Below are 17,678 nucleotides of genomic sequence, written 5' to 3'. Positions count from 1 at the left end.
AAGATATTTATTAAACATAAACTATATACCAGGACTTGGTGAGGTACTTGGTGATCTAAGGTGGTAGCAGTTGAGATGCAGACAAGGAATTGTGAAAGCCGCATGCTTTCATGAATACCGTAATATAGACAGACATCCAACATACAATCAAAATCACTACTTCGGAGATTGGTGTTGGCAGCCACATTTTACTGATAAGGAGGCTGAGGCTGAAAAAGGGTGAGGGGCTTCCCCAAGGCCATGAAAAGTGGCATACATGGGTTTCAAGGTCTGTTCTTGAAGCGTCCAAAGTCCTTGCACTTTCTATGATCTTGCAGTGCTTCCCAAGGAAGCGGACTTTGAGATTCCATTGCCTGTGCAACAAACTTCTTAGAAATAAGATTGTGGTCAAGAGTGAGCATTTTTCAAAAGTGAAAAATGTCAACTCCTGTGACCCATAAGACACATTATCCAAAAAGCATTCCACAAAATCTTAAGAAAGAAAGCTTAGGGAGAAAAGTAAAAATAATTATCTGTTGATAAACACCAGAAATGAGTGTGTTTGCTACTTTATTTATTTCTTTTAAAAATTTCTGTTGGCTTTTTTCTAATAAATATAAAACAGTGAGTCAAAAATATGGCATTTTATAACACTCATGAAACAATAAATTTAGGAGATTTAATTTTAACTTCCCTGCCAGCAGGCATTTTTCAGGATCTATCTGCATGCACAAGAGGGAGACAGGATTGATTTTAAAACAGATGAAATTGATAGCCTCAACAAAATGCATACAGTACTATTTTCATTTTGGGGGGTGTAGCTAGGAGATGGTAAATTAATAGAATCCGTAAAACAATATTTGAAGAAATCATACTTAACAAAATATATTTCAAAACCATCATTAACAGAAGTATGACTTTTCGAGCTCACTTTTGACAGAGGGGAGCACATAAGTAAAAAATACAGTGGAAGGATTTGAAACCAGAATAATCTTAGTGTGAATCACAGCTCTGCCATTTACTAATTTTGTGACCTTCAGTCTTAACCTCTACTAAACTCCGATATTTCAGAAATATCTAGTGCAATATCAAGTGCTTAATAAATAATTATAATTATTATTAGTATATATTTTAACTAATGTCATAGTCTAAAAAGCAAAATATAGGATTAAATCATTAGGATTGCTTTATTTTGTTGTTAGAGCTACATGACTTTGATTTGGAGCAAAACATTATAAATAGTCCCTTAATGGGTCCCTATAACAGAAGACAATCTAGTTCCCTGTATTGGAATAACTCCTCCTCTGGTAATTTCCAAGTATTTTATTCATTCAGGGTAAAGGAAAGGCTTGTACTTTATTCCTCCTCATTTAAATGTGTGGGGCCAATATCATTATTTTTCAAATATACTGGGATCAACCTGCAGGACACATTCAATCTACATCTTTTTTGGAGTCATGTTTTCAGCCAACATACACATTGGCTGAACCTCTTGTGCGATCCCCAATTCCATATTCTAGCACCTCACCTAAATGAGATTGATGATCCACAGAGAACATGCTGTCAGGGATTGTTTGAGAATCTTGGCCTATTTCATACAAATATATTTTGTTTTGTTTTCAACCTATAAGTTACTGAGTAAGAATTTAGGACTGAAGCAAGGTGGGCACATGTGTATGCTTCTTTCCATTTGTTCTTAGAAGCCAAGTTGATACCCTTTTGAAGAAAGTAAAATTGACACTGGATAGTAAAAGGCCTTAGGCCTAGGCTTTGTGCTAGTGGGTAATATGTGGTACCACGAGGAGCTGACATTTTTTTGGAAGGGCAGAGACATGGTAACCACCAAGCTAGATAGACACAATGCCTCCACACAGAGGTGGAAGTCTCCCAGGCCTTTAAGATTCAGTAGGAATTTTGGAGGACAGCATTTCTCAAAGAGTGCCTGAGAAAAACTTGTAGGGCATAGCACATCACCTATATGGTATGGCGTTTGTGGTGTGTGTGTGTGTGTGTGTGTGTGTGTGTGTGTGTGTGTGTGTGGTTTACTTAATAAGGTCATGGAGCACTGACACTGAGTTAAACCAAGTTCAACAACATTCCTTTCTTCTTCTTTTGTTTAACTCTAAGATTCCCTTACATTTATAAATACATATGAATCATGAGAAGGCTATATGGTCTTTGCCATTTAGCAAACATAGCTGATTATAAAATCTTTCAAATTTCCTTCAGAGAAAACTATACAACTAGTGGTAAAGGGAACCCAGTCAGGAAACAAACCTGCTCCAGGAGGATAAATAATGCCACACAGGTTCAGCTTAGGAAGTGATGCTTGCAATGCCAAGGAGGCATCAGGAAGTATTCCTGTGGAGTAGTATCATGGAAGATGGAGAGAAGAGATTGAAAAGGGACCTGAGACTTCTCAGCTATGTTAGAAACTTTGGGGTTTACCCTGCTAATGAGGTTTTCAAAGCAGAGCAAGTGATGGAATATTTTGTTAGTATTAATTCAGAGGTGCACAAAATACACATGAAATATGCAGAGTCTAGGAAAAAAGGTATGAGACACTGGAAACTCCAAACTTTGTATAAACATACTATTCAGAAGTCCTTGCTTTGTATCATTTTATTTCAACTTGGTTTCAGGAAGGGAAAGGGGAGTGAAGGAAACAGAAATGGAGGAAAATATCGAAAGTTTCGCAAATGGGTTTATAAAGGTACAGCCCCCAAATGTTGACCCAGAGGACTGACGACTTCACTTAGTGTTTAAAAGAGACATAGAAAATCAAATCTATATCCTCCTGTTGTATTTTCCATAGGTCAGACTTCCAAGGTATATGTTCTGAACAGTAACCTAATGGTTTTTAAAGACAAAGATACACACACACACACACACACACACACACTGGCATGGCAAAACACTCTAGATAGGAGAAGTCTTGGTAGAGATTGGATTACCATGCAAATTATAAAACAAATATCCAGTAACTATCCATTAAATATCTATGAACAGTGCTTATATTTGAACCTTATTATATACAGTTTTGAAATTATGGAGGATAATTGGGTCATTGTGCGGATTTTAATATAATTTCCCAAATTCCAATATTTCCTCTTTTTTCAATTTATCATCATTGTTATAACTTGATTTCTCTTGTGTGCATAATTTTTATTTCCAAGGACCCGTCTTTTAGGGGCTGGTTTTTAAGCTATTTTGTTTTCTTTCAGTTATAAAAAACATTGATACTCTGATAAAAGCTATGGACTTTCCCCTCCTTTATGTGCATATATAAGTAATTTCATTCAACTTTACTTTCAAGTTGAGAAGATTGAAGCATGTGATGTTTATTCATGGTTCATCCTTTCCTTTCCCAAGTTTAAAACTCATGCTCTAATAAACAGAAGTTAGTATTTCAGGAAAGCTAATAGGCAGAGGAATGAATAGAAAACCAAAAATGATGCTGTGCTTTCCGCAGCACCTTTGATTTCGTCCCATTCAACTCACTTTCCATCACCTTCCAATTCACACCACCACAGAAAGACTTGCCAAGAAAAAAGAAAATTAAGTTTTGCCTGACAAAGTGATAGTGTGCTGTGATGGTAGATAGTATCTTTGCTATCAATGTTGAGTGTTCCTGGAACATAGATGTATATTCCAGAAGCTTTTGAAAGCATTCCAAAAGATGCAAGAGAATGCAATCCTCTCTCATCTTGTCCACACTTACAAGGAACTATGATTTCTAAGTCTTCATTTTGTTGTGTGATGTGTCAGAATAAAAGGGGACCTTTATCTCAGTAAAGCAAAGTACCTGAGCAATGAGAACAAGAATGGATGAGTGCATCCTATGCACTCTCCAAAATATCGAAGGCGTAAGCCCCAACTTAACTGAAATACATGTGCAAAATGTATGAATGTCAACAAGATTTTGAGGCAGCCTGATGTATTGGAGCAGGAAGACACAAGTGGTTTGTTATCAGACATATCTGGGATCAAATATTATATATCACATCTTTGATGTACTAGGGTTCCAATACATTTCTTCATACATACTTCTCAAGGTTATGTGAGAATTAGTGATGAGGCTAAAATATGCTGACATCATCCGTTCATTCATTCATTTTTTCATTTAGGCAATATGTATTAAATAGTTATCATGTGGTGTTCTTACAACAGTGAAGGGGATAAAAATCCAACTCATTGTATATAATCATGCTTGGTACCTAAGAACAAATCAATGAATAATATCTATAGAATCTTATATTGCATTTCTAATAGATCCCTTGACAGTTTTATGGTTGCAAACAGATCAGATCATCCAAAATGTATCTGTTGGATGCTTGCTTTTCAAAAATTAATAATGACAGTGATACCTCACTGTCATTCAATATTTTTGAAGTAAGGTAAAATAGTCTTACGTAAAGTTTAATCAACTCTGCTAATAAAAACAATATAAGTTGGGTTAAGTGTTGATAAACAACAAATTGTTTTTTAATAAAACAGAAATATGATATGGCCCCATAATTCTCAAAATTTTTCTTTTTTTAGTTTCATTTCTTAGAAAGGTTATTTCATTTAAAATTAGTAATCTCAAGAAATAGAACAAAGTCTGCTCCCATAGAATTCCAAGTATGGCCTTGAAATTCATCTCCTTATCCCAACATTCCAGATATACTTTTTTCTAATAAATCTATCTATTTATCTATCCATCTCCTATATATAGATATTACCTATCTACCTATATACATCTATATAGATATATAAAATTTCAGCTTCCTTTAAAATTAATCCACAATAAGTCATCAAACATTAGATTTTTTTCAATTGCATCTTTACTGGTAGAAAGGAAAAATATTTAAACCGAATGTTATATATGTACTCCTAAAAATCTGTGACCTCTCCAGAAATTTTCAATTATCTAAAAGGTAATTGACATCATAGTAGCACACTGGGGGAACGTGTGTGGTTTTCATTCTCCAGCTAGTCAGTGTGCCTATAAAATCTGCTTATGTGGAGTTGCACTGCCTTGAATAAATCTCTTCTTTTCTTTCTATTGTTTAAAGCTGAGTGTACTCAGATGTTATTACATCAGTGAAAATTTCAGCCTTTTAGATAGGGGTATCTTAACGCATTTTAATAGTATAAAGTCCTTCAAGTGATTTACCGGGTGTCTACTTTTAGAGAAAATGTCTAGACAGTAGCTATCTACATTAAGATAAAATGAAGTGTCAAAAATGGTTTAAACCAAATTCTTAAGTGTAGTCAGTTCATGGGATATTTGGAAGTTGATTTAAAGATTCACCATTTCTGGGGCACCTGGGTGGCTCAGTCCACTGAGCATCTGACTTTTGGTTTCAGCTAAGGTCATGATTCCAGGTCATAGGATTGAGACCCTGTCTGGCTCTGCCTGAGCATGGGGCCTGCTTAAGATTCTCTCTCTCTCTCTCTCTCTCTCTCTCTCTCTGCCCCTCTCCCCTGCTTTGTGCTTTCTCTCTTGCTCTCAAATGAAATTTAAAAATAAAAAATATAAAGATTCACCATTTCATCACTATTTCCCCAACATATCAAGCACTGAGCTTGATGTTAGCTTAATAATACAAACTCCCCTAGGGGCGCCTGGATGGCTTGATCGGTTAAGCGTCCAACTTCGGCTCAGGTCATGATCTAATGGTCCGTGAGTTCGAGCCCCACGTCGGGCTCTGTGCTGACAGCTCAGAGCCTGGAGCCTGTTTCGGATTCTGTGTCTCCCTCTCTGTCTGCCCCTCCCCTGTTCATGCTCTGTCTCTGTCTCAAAAATAAATAAACGTTAAAAAAATAAAAAAAAAATAATACAAACTCCCCTAATGAGTAATAATAAGAGAATTGTAAACACCAATCTTCTCCCTTGGCTGAAAACGGTCCATCTCAGACTTAAGCATGCATCAGAATCACCTGGAAGACTGTTTAAAATGCCTCACCCCAAGCCTTTCTGGTTCAGTAGGCTCAAGAAATTGTATGTCTAGTTTCTGGCTTAAATACATCGTGGAAAAAAACATATTCATTGCAGGTATAATGTTTAGACCAAACTTCTGAGATACGGCATGACAGGTAATTATATTCCTTTACTTCAGGTAAGCTAAATTATTGCATCTTTTATTTTGGTCGTGGCGGCTTAACTAATGAAATAACTCATGTAGATCTACTTGCCAGCATGTATGAGTCTTTTTCATGCAGATTACTTAGAAATATTAGGAAGGGTATTATTACAGGAGCTCTATCCACTAACTACACTACAGAATGCATTTAGTCGTGAATGATTTTCACCACAGGATATCAAAAAGTCTTTTCATTTGCTCTTCTTCACTTATGCTCACACACGTTAAAAGTTAGTTTTTCAACTGGTGCACCTGGACATAGGAATACTTTTGAAACAAAATTGGGTAAATGGAGAAGGGAATACTACCTATGCTCACGGATAACTTTCCCCCTCACTGTTCTTTATAACTGCTTAGAAGAAGGTTCTTGTCAAATTCTTCCCTTAAATATGTGTACATGTAGGCTAGTCATAAAAGACTTACTTGTGTTCCCCAGATTTTCCCCTTGGATTTCCATTCTTTCATTTTTTATAAAACTGGAGGCTCAGGGCATCTCTCTGCACTTAAATGTCAGGGAAAACATGCTAGGTGTTCAAATAGAGTGAATATAATTATATTCCCATCTAATCTGATGAGGTTAGGGAACTGTTGTGGTAACATCAAAGCCATTACATTTATCATGGGGCTATGTCATGAATAAATGGTACTGACCCTAATAAAAAAAATGATAATGACAATAAGGATGATGACTGACATTCACTGAACAGTTACTAGGAACCAGATACTATATTAAGAGATTCACATGAATTTATATCAATTGCCAAAACAGCCCTATGAGAAAGGCACTTTTTATTTGTCATTTTAGAATACATGGAAACTGAGTTTCAGAAAGACTAAAGTAACTCCCTCAGTGTCACAATGACGAGAAGGTAAAACTATGGCTTCTATCAAGGCTGCTCAATTTCAGAGTCCATCACTTTGATGACTACCTCACTGTCTTAATCCTGAGTTATATTTTGTGCTATTTTTTTGTTATCTTATTACTCAAACTAAGTACACTGATAAGACATTTTACAAGATCCTTAACAAAAAGTAAAACCCCTACCAGGTAAGAATATGTCCCATTTTTAAAATGGAGAAATGAAAGCTGAGAGGGGTTATTTCCTTTATGTCTTAACCTTAACGTACTGTTCATCATATAGTATGCACAAAAGTCATAGATGTTCACAGTTGTGGTTCTCACACTCATTTAGGCGATAAGTCACTAGGCAAGGATATCCTTTTCTCAGAAAGAAATGATCCATTTTTTCATCTATAATGAAATTGGTAAAGTTGAATGGGAACTAAATTCAAACAGACCTAATATATTAGGCATCATCATTATATTCTCTAAATTTCACAAACCTTACAGCATTTCCCTGTTAATTCTTCTTATGGTAAATCTGATGTCGCCTTGACTGTCATGCTTTACAGGCATTTTTTTTTTTTTTTGTAGAAATTATGTCGTAGTTATTTACAATGGTAGTGTAAGCTATCATTTTTACTACATTAACTACTGCCCGGTGTTTCATATTGAAGTGATTAATATCACAGAATCATTAATATGAATTATTAAGCTGATTCTCTGACATCCTAAGAAACAACTTAGCACTAAGTTAATGCAGCTTTGCAAATGAAATAAGCACATTCAACCGGCACCAATTCCAAGTGTGTGTATCTATCCAAACAGCTCTGCACAGTGGTAATTCTCCTAATCCCTATAATTTATTCATCTCAGGATACACTCCAAAGCATTGTTTGCATGTGTTATCCACTAGCTTTAAAAACAGTATTCATTATTGGGAGGGAACAGATGCGACTCTTCAGAAAGGTTTGTTGCAGTGATGTTTGTGCCGAGGAACATTCTATTTGGCAAACATATGTAACCTGATAAGCAAAATAAAAGAGGAGTTTTGAGGATTCAAGATTTAAGTTCTTTACTTCCACGATCCTCCCAAGAGCCATACTACAATCACTGTAACAATTCCAAATCTCATTCTAGATGCCCGTGTATATTCAAATTGGAAAGAAACCTGTAATTACCCAGTGGAATTTTCAAATACCCTTAAATTTGCTACTTTGAGCCACAGACACCAAATGGACACAAATGAACATTAATGTTCATCAATTTATCAAAGCTGAGGTTTTAAAGTGATAAATGTTTCTCCTTGTTCTTGGCACAAACCATCCACAGCAACTCAGAAAAGTGAAAAAAAATCGTTGGACCAAATATCAGTCAACTAAAGAGATGTCACTCAGCTTTTAAAGGCAGTATAAGCCCTCTGATGTCATCAAAAATGCTGATGTCGAGTTTTATGTTACAGGTCATTCAAACAGTGAGTGCCATGGACAAAGATGATCCCAAAAATGGACATTATTTCTTATACAGTCTTCTTCCAGAAATGGTCAACAATCCGAATTTTACCATCAAGAAAAATGAAGGTAAATCTATTAGCCTTATGAAACAGGGTGGAACATAAATTGGAAAATAGGATGTGATTTCATAATTTGACTGAAAATATCAATAAAATAATTTTTGCTCACCCATGAGCAATTGAAACTTAGCTTATCAGCCTAATGGCTTGGTAATTACATCACTTCCTCCTTCCAATATTGAAACAATAGATAAGAAAGCTGTTAATGTGAAAGTTAATTTTATCCCAGGGAATACCTCAATCACCTTACTTTGAAGAATGAACAGTAAGATTTAACCCCTGGGAAAGTTCCAGGAATTTTGAGATACTGAGATATCTGTTAGAGAAGGAACTGGCTTATACTTCACAGTTGCTAAGTTTTAATTGAATGTTTACCAAGTCTTTAGGGAAAGCCTATCCTAATTTTGCCTGGTTTGTGGGTACACATTAGAGGTATTTGTTTAAGCCTGTACCAACTTTGATAATAGCAATTGGATCAGGAAATCCTTCTTGAAGGACACTCCTTATCAGTATTATTGTGGAGGTAATATAAACTGATTTTATTGTTAAGTCTTTCACTCATGGAGAACATTTAATCCATTTCATTATTTCTTGAGAACTAAGTTTGGGTTACTGTTTTCCCTAACTATTATCTATTACATACGAAGGTTATAGATCTATTTTTTTAAGTCCATCTCATCTGTACATTTTTGTTTCCTAATCTGCTGTATATGTAACAAGCATTTTTTGCTGTTGATTTTGGCTCAGGTATATTTAAAATTTAGTTTTGGCTGTTTTGGAATGATTAGCAAAATAAATGTATTGTCTTAAGCTGTTTTCTGTAGGCATTTGTTTGGATTTCTGAATGGTCTCTATAAAAACTATACTCAGAAGAGTCAAATTTAGTTCATGACATTTGGGTAATTTGCTATGTTGTGTTTCAAGGAGGGAGTGAATTTTGACATTTCTTTCATGAAATAAAACATTTTATGGCTCTTGTTAAGTATATTATGGCCCTACCTTTTAACATGATGCTCCTTACTTAGTTCTTTGGGGATGCTTTGATAAATGTAAGTGCAACACCAAAAATGAAATGGAGAAGTCCTTATACAGATATTCCTCTTTTAGCTGGCCTTCACTATTATAAACACGAAGGAGACGAAATCCTGTTCTTTCTCCTTAGTAATGGAGTACTCCTTTGTTAACCTTCCCTAATTAGGAACTGTAATCCATGTACGTTGTCTTTGTTTTTCAGTTATCAAGATTTCTTTTTTATGAAAGTCACATGAATATGGCTAAGATGAAAGCCAAACAGAAATCCCAAGCTGAGCTAAAAGTCTGTGTATACGTGTGGTCCATGCTCACTTTGATTGTGAGCTAATAGGTATCAGTCATTATTTTTGCATATGAAATGCCCTCCATTTAAAAATTCTCTGTGAAGAAATATTTTCCCATCCCAAAGGTTTTGAGCTTTTTGGCATATTCTGGGCATGCAATTTCAAGATATGCCTGTCATATAAGTACAGCCCGTCAAAGGCACCACATAAACATATTGCAAAGGAATGAGAGGCTGTTTGGGGTGCCAAGGAAAGTGCAGTTTCGTACTGTATTTGTTTGTACCCTAAATCTTTTAAAGAGGGGATTTTGGTCTGACAGTGAATGAATTTCATGTGTTTTCTCTGAATTTTGGAAGCAGTAAGAAGTCAAATTTGCACAATTAAGTAATCTCTTTCACCCTATCACACATTTCAATAAGCCCTTTAACAGAATATTTTAAAAGCATGTATATTATATGTCTTACTTTGAAACTAGAACATGGAAGTTACACTTTTTATTTATGTCACAGAATTGTGTGTGTGTGAAAAAACTGAAAAAAGTTTTACAAAGATTCCAGGTGTTATGAATATTTTGTGCAAAGACCACTCTGTGCCACAATTGTTCCATTTAAATTGTGCGTTTATTTTGCCAAAAGTGACCATATAATTTATTTTTCCAATTGGGGCATTTTTTAAAGTGAAAGGGGTTGCTATTTATATTTGTTCCTGAAAAAACAAAACAAAACAAAACAAAAAAAACCCCATAAACCAGGATTGTATTGTGGAAATCAGAATATATGTTCACTGTGATTTTGGATTTAGGATCCAAATATTCAATTTCTCTGTAGAGTAAATCATGAGCTCACTAGTTTTTCGAATAGATATGTATAATTTATACTCTATCTTCCTTTTCCTAGATCAGAAATTCACAAGTTTTGCTACATAGACCACTACCTTATTGGCATCTGGATAGTTACTATAAAAATAGGGTTGGGGGAGATGGTCCCTTCTTCACATGTAGAAACAATCAAAGTAATGGGAAAAAAGTTGTCAGATTTAAAATTATGGAAATAAATAAGTAAATAGATAAATCAGTATTTTGGTAGCCTATTACCCATTCCCTGTTAATGATAAGACAATACAAGCACAATTGAAAAATCCAAATACTAGACATTATTTATTTTAAAACTATGGTATATTTTATGTTTTAAGATGGAGAAAATCAAATGGTATAATCATATTTAGGATTGTTTTTTTCTTCATAAAATGGACTTTAAAATGGTCATTAACTGATGTTTCTCCACTGAGAGTGTCATGATTTATGAGTCCCAGCCCAACAGATGAAGGTTAATATTTTGAGAGATCTAGTATATCCAAATTTATAATTGATGGCCAGATGATTTCCTTATTTAATTAGATATTTATGGGTGATGGTTTTAGTATTTCGCATTTTCTAAGGAAATTATAGGCACGTCTTTCAACTTGAAGTTAATGTGACCTTTCACCTTCCTTGTATAGATTGGTCCTTCTGCAGTTTTCAGCTGACTAATTCATAATCAAAGACAAAAAAAGATCAAAATCAGCTGTCTCCTATCTCCTACACAGTTGGGTGATTCCACAAATAATTCTCTTTCTGAATATATGAGATTCATATTTCATCCAGATTAGGAAAACAACTTTAAATACCCATAAAGGTGAAAGAAAATGTCAAAAATATGATGAGTCACATCATATATGTATCACATATATACACCGATCATAGCACCTCACATTGTCTAAATAATATGGCCCAGACGTTGGTTTCTCCATCTTCCAGTTGGGTGAATTTAGAAACAAAATGAGTTTTTTGCTGACGCATTGCAGTATTGGCCTCCATTCTAACCATGAAAATGGAAGATACTCAACAATTCAATATAACAAGACATGGAAGATAAATGGACCTTTCACAGATACAGAAATATCTTGGTTGCAGAAAATTTCAGGTCTGCCAGGATCATGGTCTTCTCCAGCCTGCACATTGTAGTTAAAAGATTTGATTGGAATTGCCAGAAAGCAGTCTGGAAAAATGGGAGTCTTCATGTTTTGTACTGAAATATTTGAATCATGTGTATACAGAAATGAGGAAAACCACAAACAGGACAGTATAAAATGGAAAGAAGCAGACAATAAACTTGGCCTTAATTACACTTTGGTTAGGCTTCAGAAAAGACAGCAGGGGAACCAGAGTACCTGATGATACTAACATTTGTTTCTCTTCTTGGTATTTCCTTTTGACCAAAATCCTACTGATAAGCACCTCACTCCCCAGGTATAATTGTGATAATTAATTTGGATAATGTTGATGCTGACTGGAGCTTTGGATAAATGCACCTGGTAATCTCAATGTCCAAAACATGGTTCCCTGTTTAGAATGCATTTCATGCTTTGTTTTGTGGGGTTTCCATCTCAACTGATTGACTGGTTTCAAGCAATATGTGTTTTATGTCTTTTTATCCTCTAGAGGCACCCCTTGTAAGAATACAGACTACAGGCTGATAATTTTAAGCCATACTTTCCTCATCTGTAATACCAGGATAACAATACCTATTCACCCCACAGGTGTGCTGTGATAGATATGTGTAACCAAGGTCTTAGACAGCTCTTAGCACAATGTCTGGCGCATAAAACAAAAAAAACAAAAAACAAACAAAAAAAAACCTTCATCAGTAAATGGGACAAGATCGTCATAAGATTAATCTATTAATTCTTAAATTCCTATGCTATGTCCCATCTCCTCTGGCTTATCATTCTCATCCAGCCCCTTGGCAGCTTTAACTCTGTTAATTTTCGAGTATTGTACAGTAATTGTGAAAGTGGCTTCATTGGTAGTTGTGAAAACCTTCATCCTTACTAGAACACATTACGAGAAATCTGCTTAGTAATGTATTGCAATCTAAATGATATAATACAAAGATAAAAGAAAAAAAAAAAGGAGGAGGAGGAGGAGGAGGTAGAGAAATAATTAAAATATTTACCAGCCTTGGAAATAGCTGCAGGGTTCTTGGAACTGTTTTTGAATAGAAAGGCTTTTCTTTCTTTCTCCTGTGCAAAAATGAAACTCAGCTTTCTCCACACAATAGCTGACCCCATCTTCCAACTTGATGGGATTACTTTTCATTTTAGCATATCAAGTTGTTTTAAATACCCACAACCTCCTAACACAAATGCCCTGTGGAATCATTTTGCACAAGCTGGAAGATTAAAGGCAACATTCCTTTGCTTTTTTGAAGAATGTCAATTTATCTCACGTTCCTCTCACCGCAAAACTGAAATTTGCTGCCTAACGGTGTAAGTGGATTTCCCTGATCCCAGGCCAGCCAGAGCTGGCCCTCTGTCCTCCATCTTTACTCAGGCCGAATCCTCACACATGCCTCTGCTGTATTCAGAACGGAGGCGTTGAGGCAAACAGAGGCCCTCCTCTTTCTCCTCAAGCCACTTGTACCCCCATCCAGGCAGAACTGGACTTGAAAGGTCTTCCTGAAGATCCAGAGCAAAGAGGGCCCTTTTGTAATACAGGTGTCCTTTTCTGGCCACCTCAGGCCCTCATGGAATTCTTCCATTACCTCAGGCTGCTTTGAAGCTAAGAAAGGACTTTCCAAAATAACATCTTTCCTCATGTGGCCTTTACGAAAGCCTCCGTCCCTCAGCCACTGCAGATCCATTCTTAACGGGTTTCCCAGGCAACCATACCTAAGCAACAAGTGAAAACCCTGTGCTTATATGAGTGCGATAATGAATACCTATATATGCATGTTTGCAGTATGGGGACCCTGTCTATTCTGCTCACAGAGAGGAATTTTCCACAGCACTTACACAGCACCAAACATTGACAGAGGTCTTTTCCATATAAGGTATCGGTTCTGATCCACATGAAGCATGGTACTTCTTGTCAATGTTGAATGGTAAAAGGTAGTACTCAATTTGCATGAAACAGGAGGCCCAACTGGGATCCCAAATATGCAGAACAGCATTATGCATACATGATCCAAAAGGCTTCTGCTTCAGTAATTCATAATTTATTGTTTATGCTTCTAGCAATGTTCCGTTGATAAAAAGCCATTTATGTTTCATTTTGTCGTCTAAACTGTAATTAAGGATGATGTGCAAGCTAAGAAAAATAGATAACAGATCTGTACTTCCACTTTCCAAGTTGCATATGATTGTAGAGTTGGGTTCAGAAAACTAGATTTTCTTTTCTTAAGTAGTTTTAATAAAATTCTTGTTATTTTGTATAGTCTCCATATCTTTTTGGTTTGTTTTTCTCTTTTAAATCATAATACAAGAGTGCTTTCAGAAATTGAGAATTTCTTCTGCATATACTGAAAATCCTAAAAGTATTGCTCTACTCAGAGATAGCACTGCTCCGTATCTGTTCTTTAGTGTATATTGTGGAAGACAATTGAATTCTGAGATTACTGACTACCAGGGATATAATTTAGATATACGGCATAGACTCACATGTGTGGTTGTCCACATGCTATTCAAAGTTATAAATTGATTAAGAGTGTCATAGTTTGCTAAATCATATCTGATCTGGATAGAGCATTCTAATTCAGAAAAAAATAATTTTAATGTTTATGTACTTTATTTATTTTGAGAGACAGCATAAGCTGGGGAGGGGCAGAGACAGGGGGGATAGAGAGAGAATCCCAGGCTCGTACCCACAAACTGTGAGATCATGACCTGAGCCGAAATCAAGAGTCAGACATTTAACCTGCTAAACCACCCAGGCATCCCTCTAATTCTGAAAATTTTTGAAAGAGAAAAACCAAGAGATAAATTGTACATGCTTAGTTATCTTAAAGCTATTGTAGTTACCTTAAAGATCCCTTAGGACAAATAATCTTTTTATTGAGAATTCGCTTTCTGAAACTTTTACTTCAAAAGAAAAAATAGAAAATAAGGAAATCAGTCGAACATCAAGAGGAGTAGAGAGAATTACTCAGAGAAATGTTTTTTATTTATCAAATCTTGTTTGGACCACTTTCTTGTTTGTGCCATTAAAAAATAATGCTATTTACTGATTTAGAATCTGTTTACAAGCATAAAAATAGGTCTTGGGATTTTGTGGGTGCCAAATAAACATGACTGTCCTTTTGGTAAGCACAAGCAAATATTAAAATTGAATGTGGAAACAAAATGAGCTGTCAGTCGATGCAAATTCTCCTTTTCTAAAAAAGTATTAAATGTAGCTGACAATCATTTTATCTCCCTTCAGCATAGAAGTTTGAATTAATTTTGAGCACTTTATAGATACAACATTAGGTATACGTGACATTCTATCTAGGGATGTGACCTGAATAACACATATCATGTGCTTTGCATCCCTTGGTTTATTAAAGTGGATACAGAAAGCAGAGAAAAAATTTGGAAACAGTAAAGGGGGCACTCATGTAAACATTTTTAAAGTTGACTTGGGGTGAAGTAGAATGAATAGTAAAAGAGAGACCCTGTGGAATATATAAAGCACGAGCTTCATAGTTAAGAGTATTTAGCTTTGAATCCTAGCTTTTTGATTATGATCTGTGAGAACTTCCACAAATAGATGAATAATCTCGAACCTTTATCTATAAAATGGAAATAATTATTACCCATATGTTGTTTTGAATAAGAAAATATTGATTTAATTGTTAAAAATGTGCAAAGTTCAGTGTCTGATAAATTGAAGGTACTCACTCAATAAATATTAATTTCCTTTCCTTATTTCCCTTCTTTTTCTACAATTGTATGAGCCTCCTGAATCTCTCAGCCCACCGCAACAAACCCGCACCCACACCCAATGGAACAAACAAATATATGAATAAGGAAACTAAAATAAGGCATTTGGATGGTAACTAATGATAAGCTATTTAACTGCCCCTTATTTGAGTGGCCAGTGATTGACCATGTCTGTAAACATCGGCCATAAGTAAAGCAAAGGGAGAGGAGAAATGGTAAAGACAAATTTTGGGGTAACTGAAATTTTTCTTTGAATACAATCCTCATTACCATAACATAATAGATAAAAAAAAAAAAAAAAGAGTACTTACAAATTGTAGGTATCCATAGAGCTGAGTTTTCTCTCTTTAGATCCAACTGCATACAACTCTGTATACTGCCAAATGGAACATTTGAGAGTTGATAGAATGATAGATTGTTTTATCTTGGAGCACCTTAGTAAAAAAGAAAAAGAAAAAGAAAAAAGAAAAGAAAATACAGATTAGGAAGATCTTAAATGTTAAATATGGAATGTCAAATATATTTTAAAAACTCAGTGATAGTGTACATTTAAAAAAGGCAATGATGAAGAATGTCTCTCTCCCCAATTTTATTATCCACCACTCTCTCCCTTCTACCTTGTTCTTATCCTCTATATTCCTTATGCATCCTTGAACATGCAAAACCAATGATGCTTTTTAAATGCACTCTCCCTTCCCTTTATCTGGAATACACATCCACTGCTCCCTCCATTTTCTATCTAGCTAATTTCCAATCATTCATAAGAATTCAGGTTACCCCCATCTGTGAGCAGAACAAGGGAATGTTTAACAGTTGCTGTAAGTTTTTTTTTTTTTTCCTTTGCTTTTCTCTGCAGGACAGTGTGGTAACTGCTAGGGCGGGCACATGAGTCAAAGAATGTCTCCCCCATTATCCTCTGAGGTTATTAATAAGAGAGTATATCTTTTTATTCACTCATTCATTCAATACCTATTTATTTAGTGTCTACCATGTGCTAGGCACTGCCTTGGAATTGAAAACAAACCAGGGAATTAAATAGGCATTGTTTTGGTCCTCCTGTACAGTGTATTTTTGTTCTCACAACTCAATCTTATACTAATTTGAATTCACAGAAAGGAAGGCTATAATCTAACATGGATTTTTGTCATATAGTGGAGAAATTCACATGCTAGGCTGCAAAATACTATGATTTGGGAAGGAAAGATCACACATTCTAACTTCTATACTGTCATAAACAAAGGTCCCTCTTAGACCTCACCCAACTTGTAAAACTGGCCCTACATAAAAAAGAGTTTTCATCTTTACAAAGCATTGTGATGATCAAGGTGGTGATATACATCCATAGTCATGGATAGTGAATTCTCCCTGTGAGTTTCAGATTTGTGCCCTCACTATGTCTGCACTCAGACAAGTGGAACCACATTACTCAATGTGCTTCTGACTACAGTCAGATCATGTTGTGGAGTTCTTTTCAAATTTAAGGTGATCCCTAGGCATCACTGTAATTTATGCGTCAGCACTGCCACTGAATGGGGGCTGATGATTCCATTTTTGCATGTTTATTAGAATCCATTATAGTTTTGATCCAAGCCTCGTTAGATATAGTTTATGTCTTTTCCAGTTCCTATGCATCGTTGATTCAAATACCTGTCAGTGACCAGGTTTTAGCTAACTTTCAGTGTTTAATGTTTACTGAGGTCTTCTGGCAACTACAGGATGGTATTGTGCTGATTTTTGGACATGGCATTGGGTTCATTTTTCTGTGTGTTCCCTAAAGAGCCACCAGAATGAATGTACTGATGCACTTCATAGAGAAATATAGTAATTGTTGTTCTTGGACCTTTATGGGTCACCAATTGCCTTTCCTTTCAGCCTAGTAGATAGCTTACTCGAATTTTCTCCGTCTATTGTTTGAGTAGACCATTCTCAGCCTTTTGATGGCTGTTTATCTTAGGGCAGTCTGAGAAAAAAGCGATATTGTCCCTGGTATGCTGAGCACAATCTTCTTTCTCTGAGTTTCATGCTTTCACTTGGCTAGACTGTCATTTCTCATTCCATCAAGGTCACACTGTGATGTACTTTTCCGGGGACTTCAGTTTCTTCTC

At 35.6% G+C, this 17,678-nt stretch overlaps 1 protein-coding gene across 5 annotated transcripts in view; it reads left to right on the top strand.

The window, feature by feature from the left end:
• Window positions 1-17,678, top strand: part of CDH8 (cadherin 8) — a 362,321-nt gene that overhangs the window by 299,593 nt on the left and 45,050 nt on the right. For all 5 annotated transcript variants that reach the window (XM_060650613.3, XM_078438839.2, XM_060650611.3 and 2 more), the window contains one exon: window positions 8,411-8,528. In XM_060650613.3, the coding sequence (XP_060506596.3) occupies window positions 8,411-8,528 (118 nt within the window). The remainder of the gene's footprint in view (window positions 1-8,410; window positions 8,529-17,678) is intronic.

This window comes from Panthera onca, chromosome E2 (assembly GCF_046562875.1).
Source record: "Panthera onca isolate mPanOnc1 chromosome E2, mPanOnc1 haplotype 2, whole genome shotgun sequence".
Taxonomy (NCBI): domain Eukaryota; kingdom Metazoa; phylum Chordata; class Mammalia; order Carnivora; family Felidae; genus Panthera; species Panthera onca.
The sequence above is the reverse complement of the archived record's forward strand: the minus strand, read 5'-3'. Positions and strand labels throughout refer to the sequence as shown.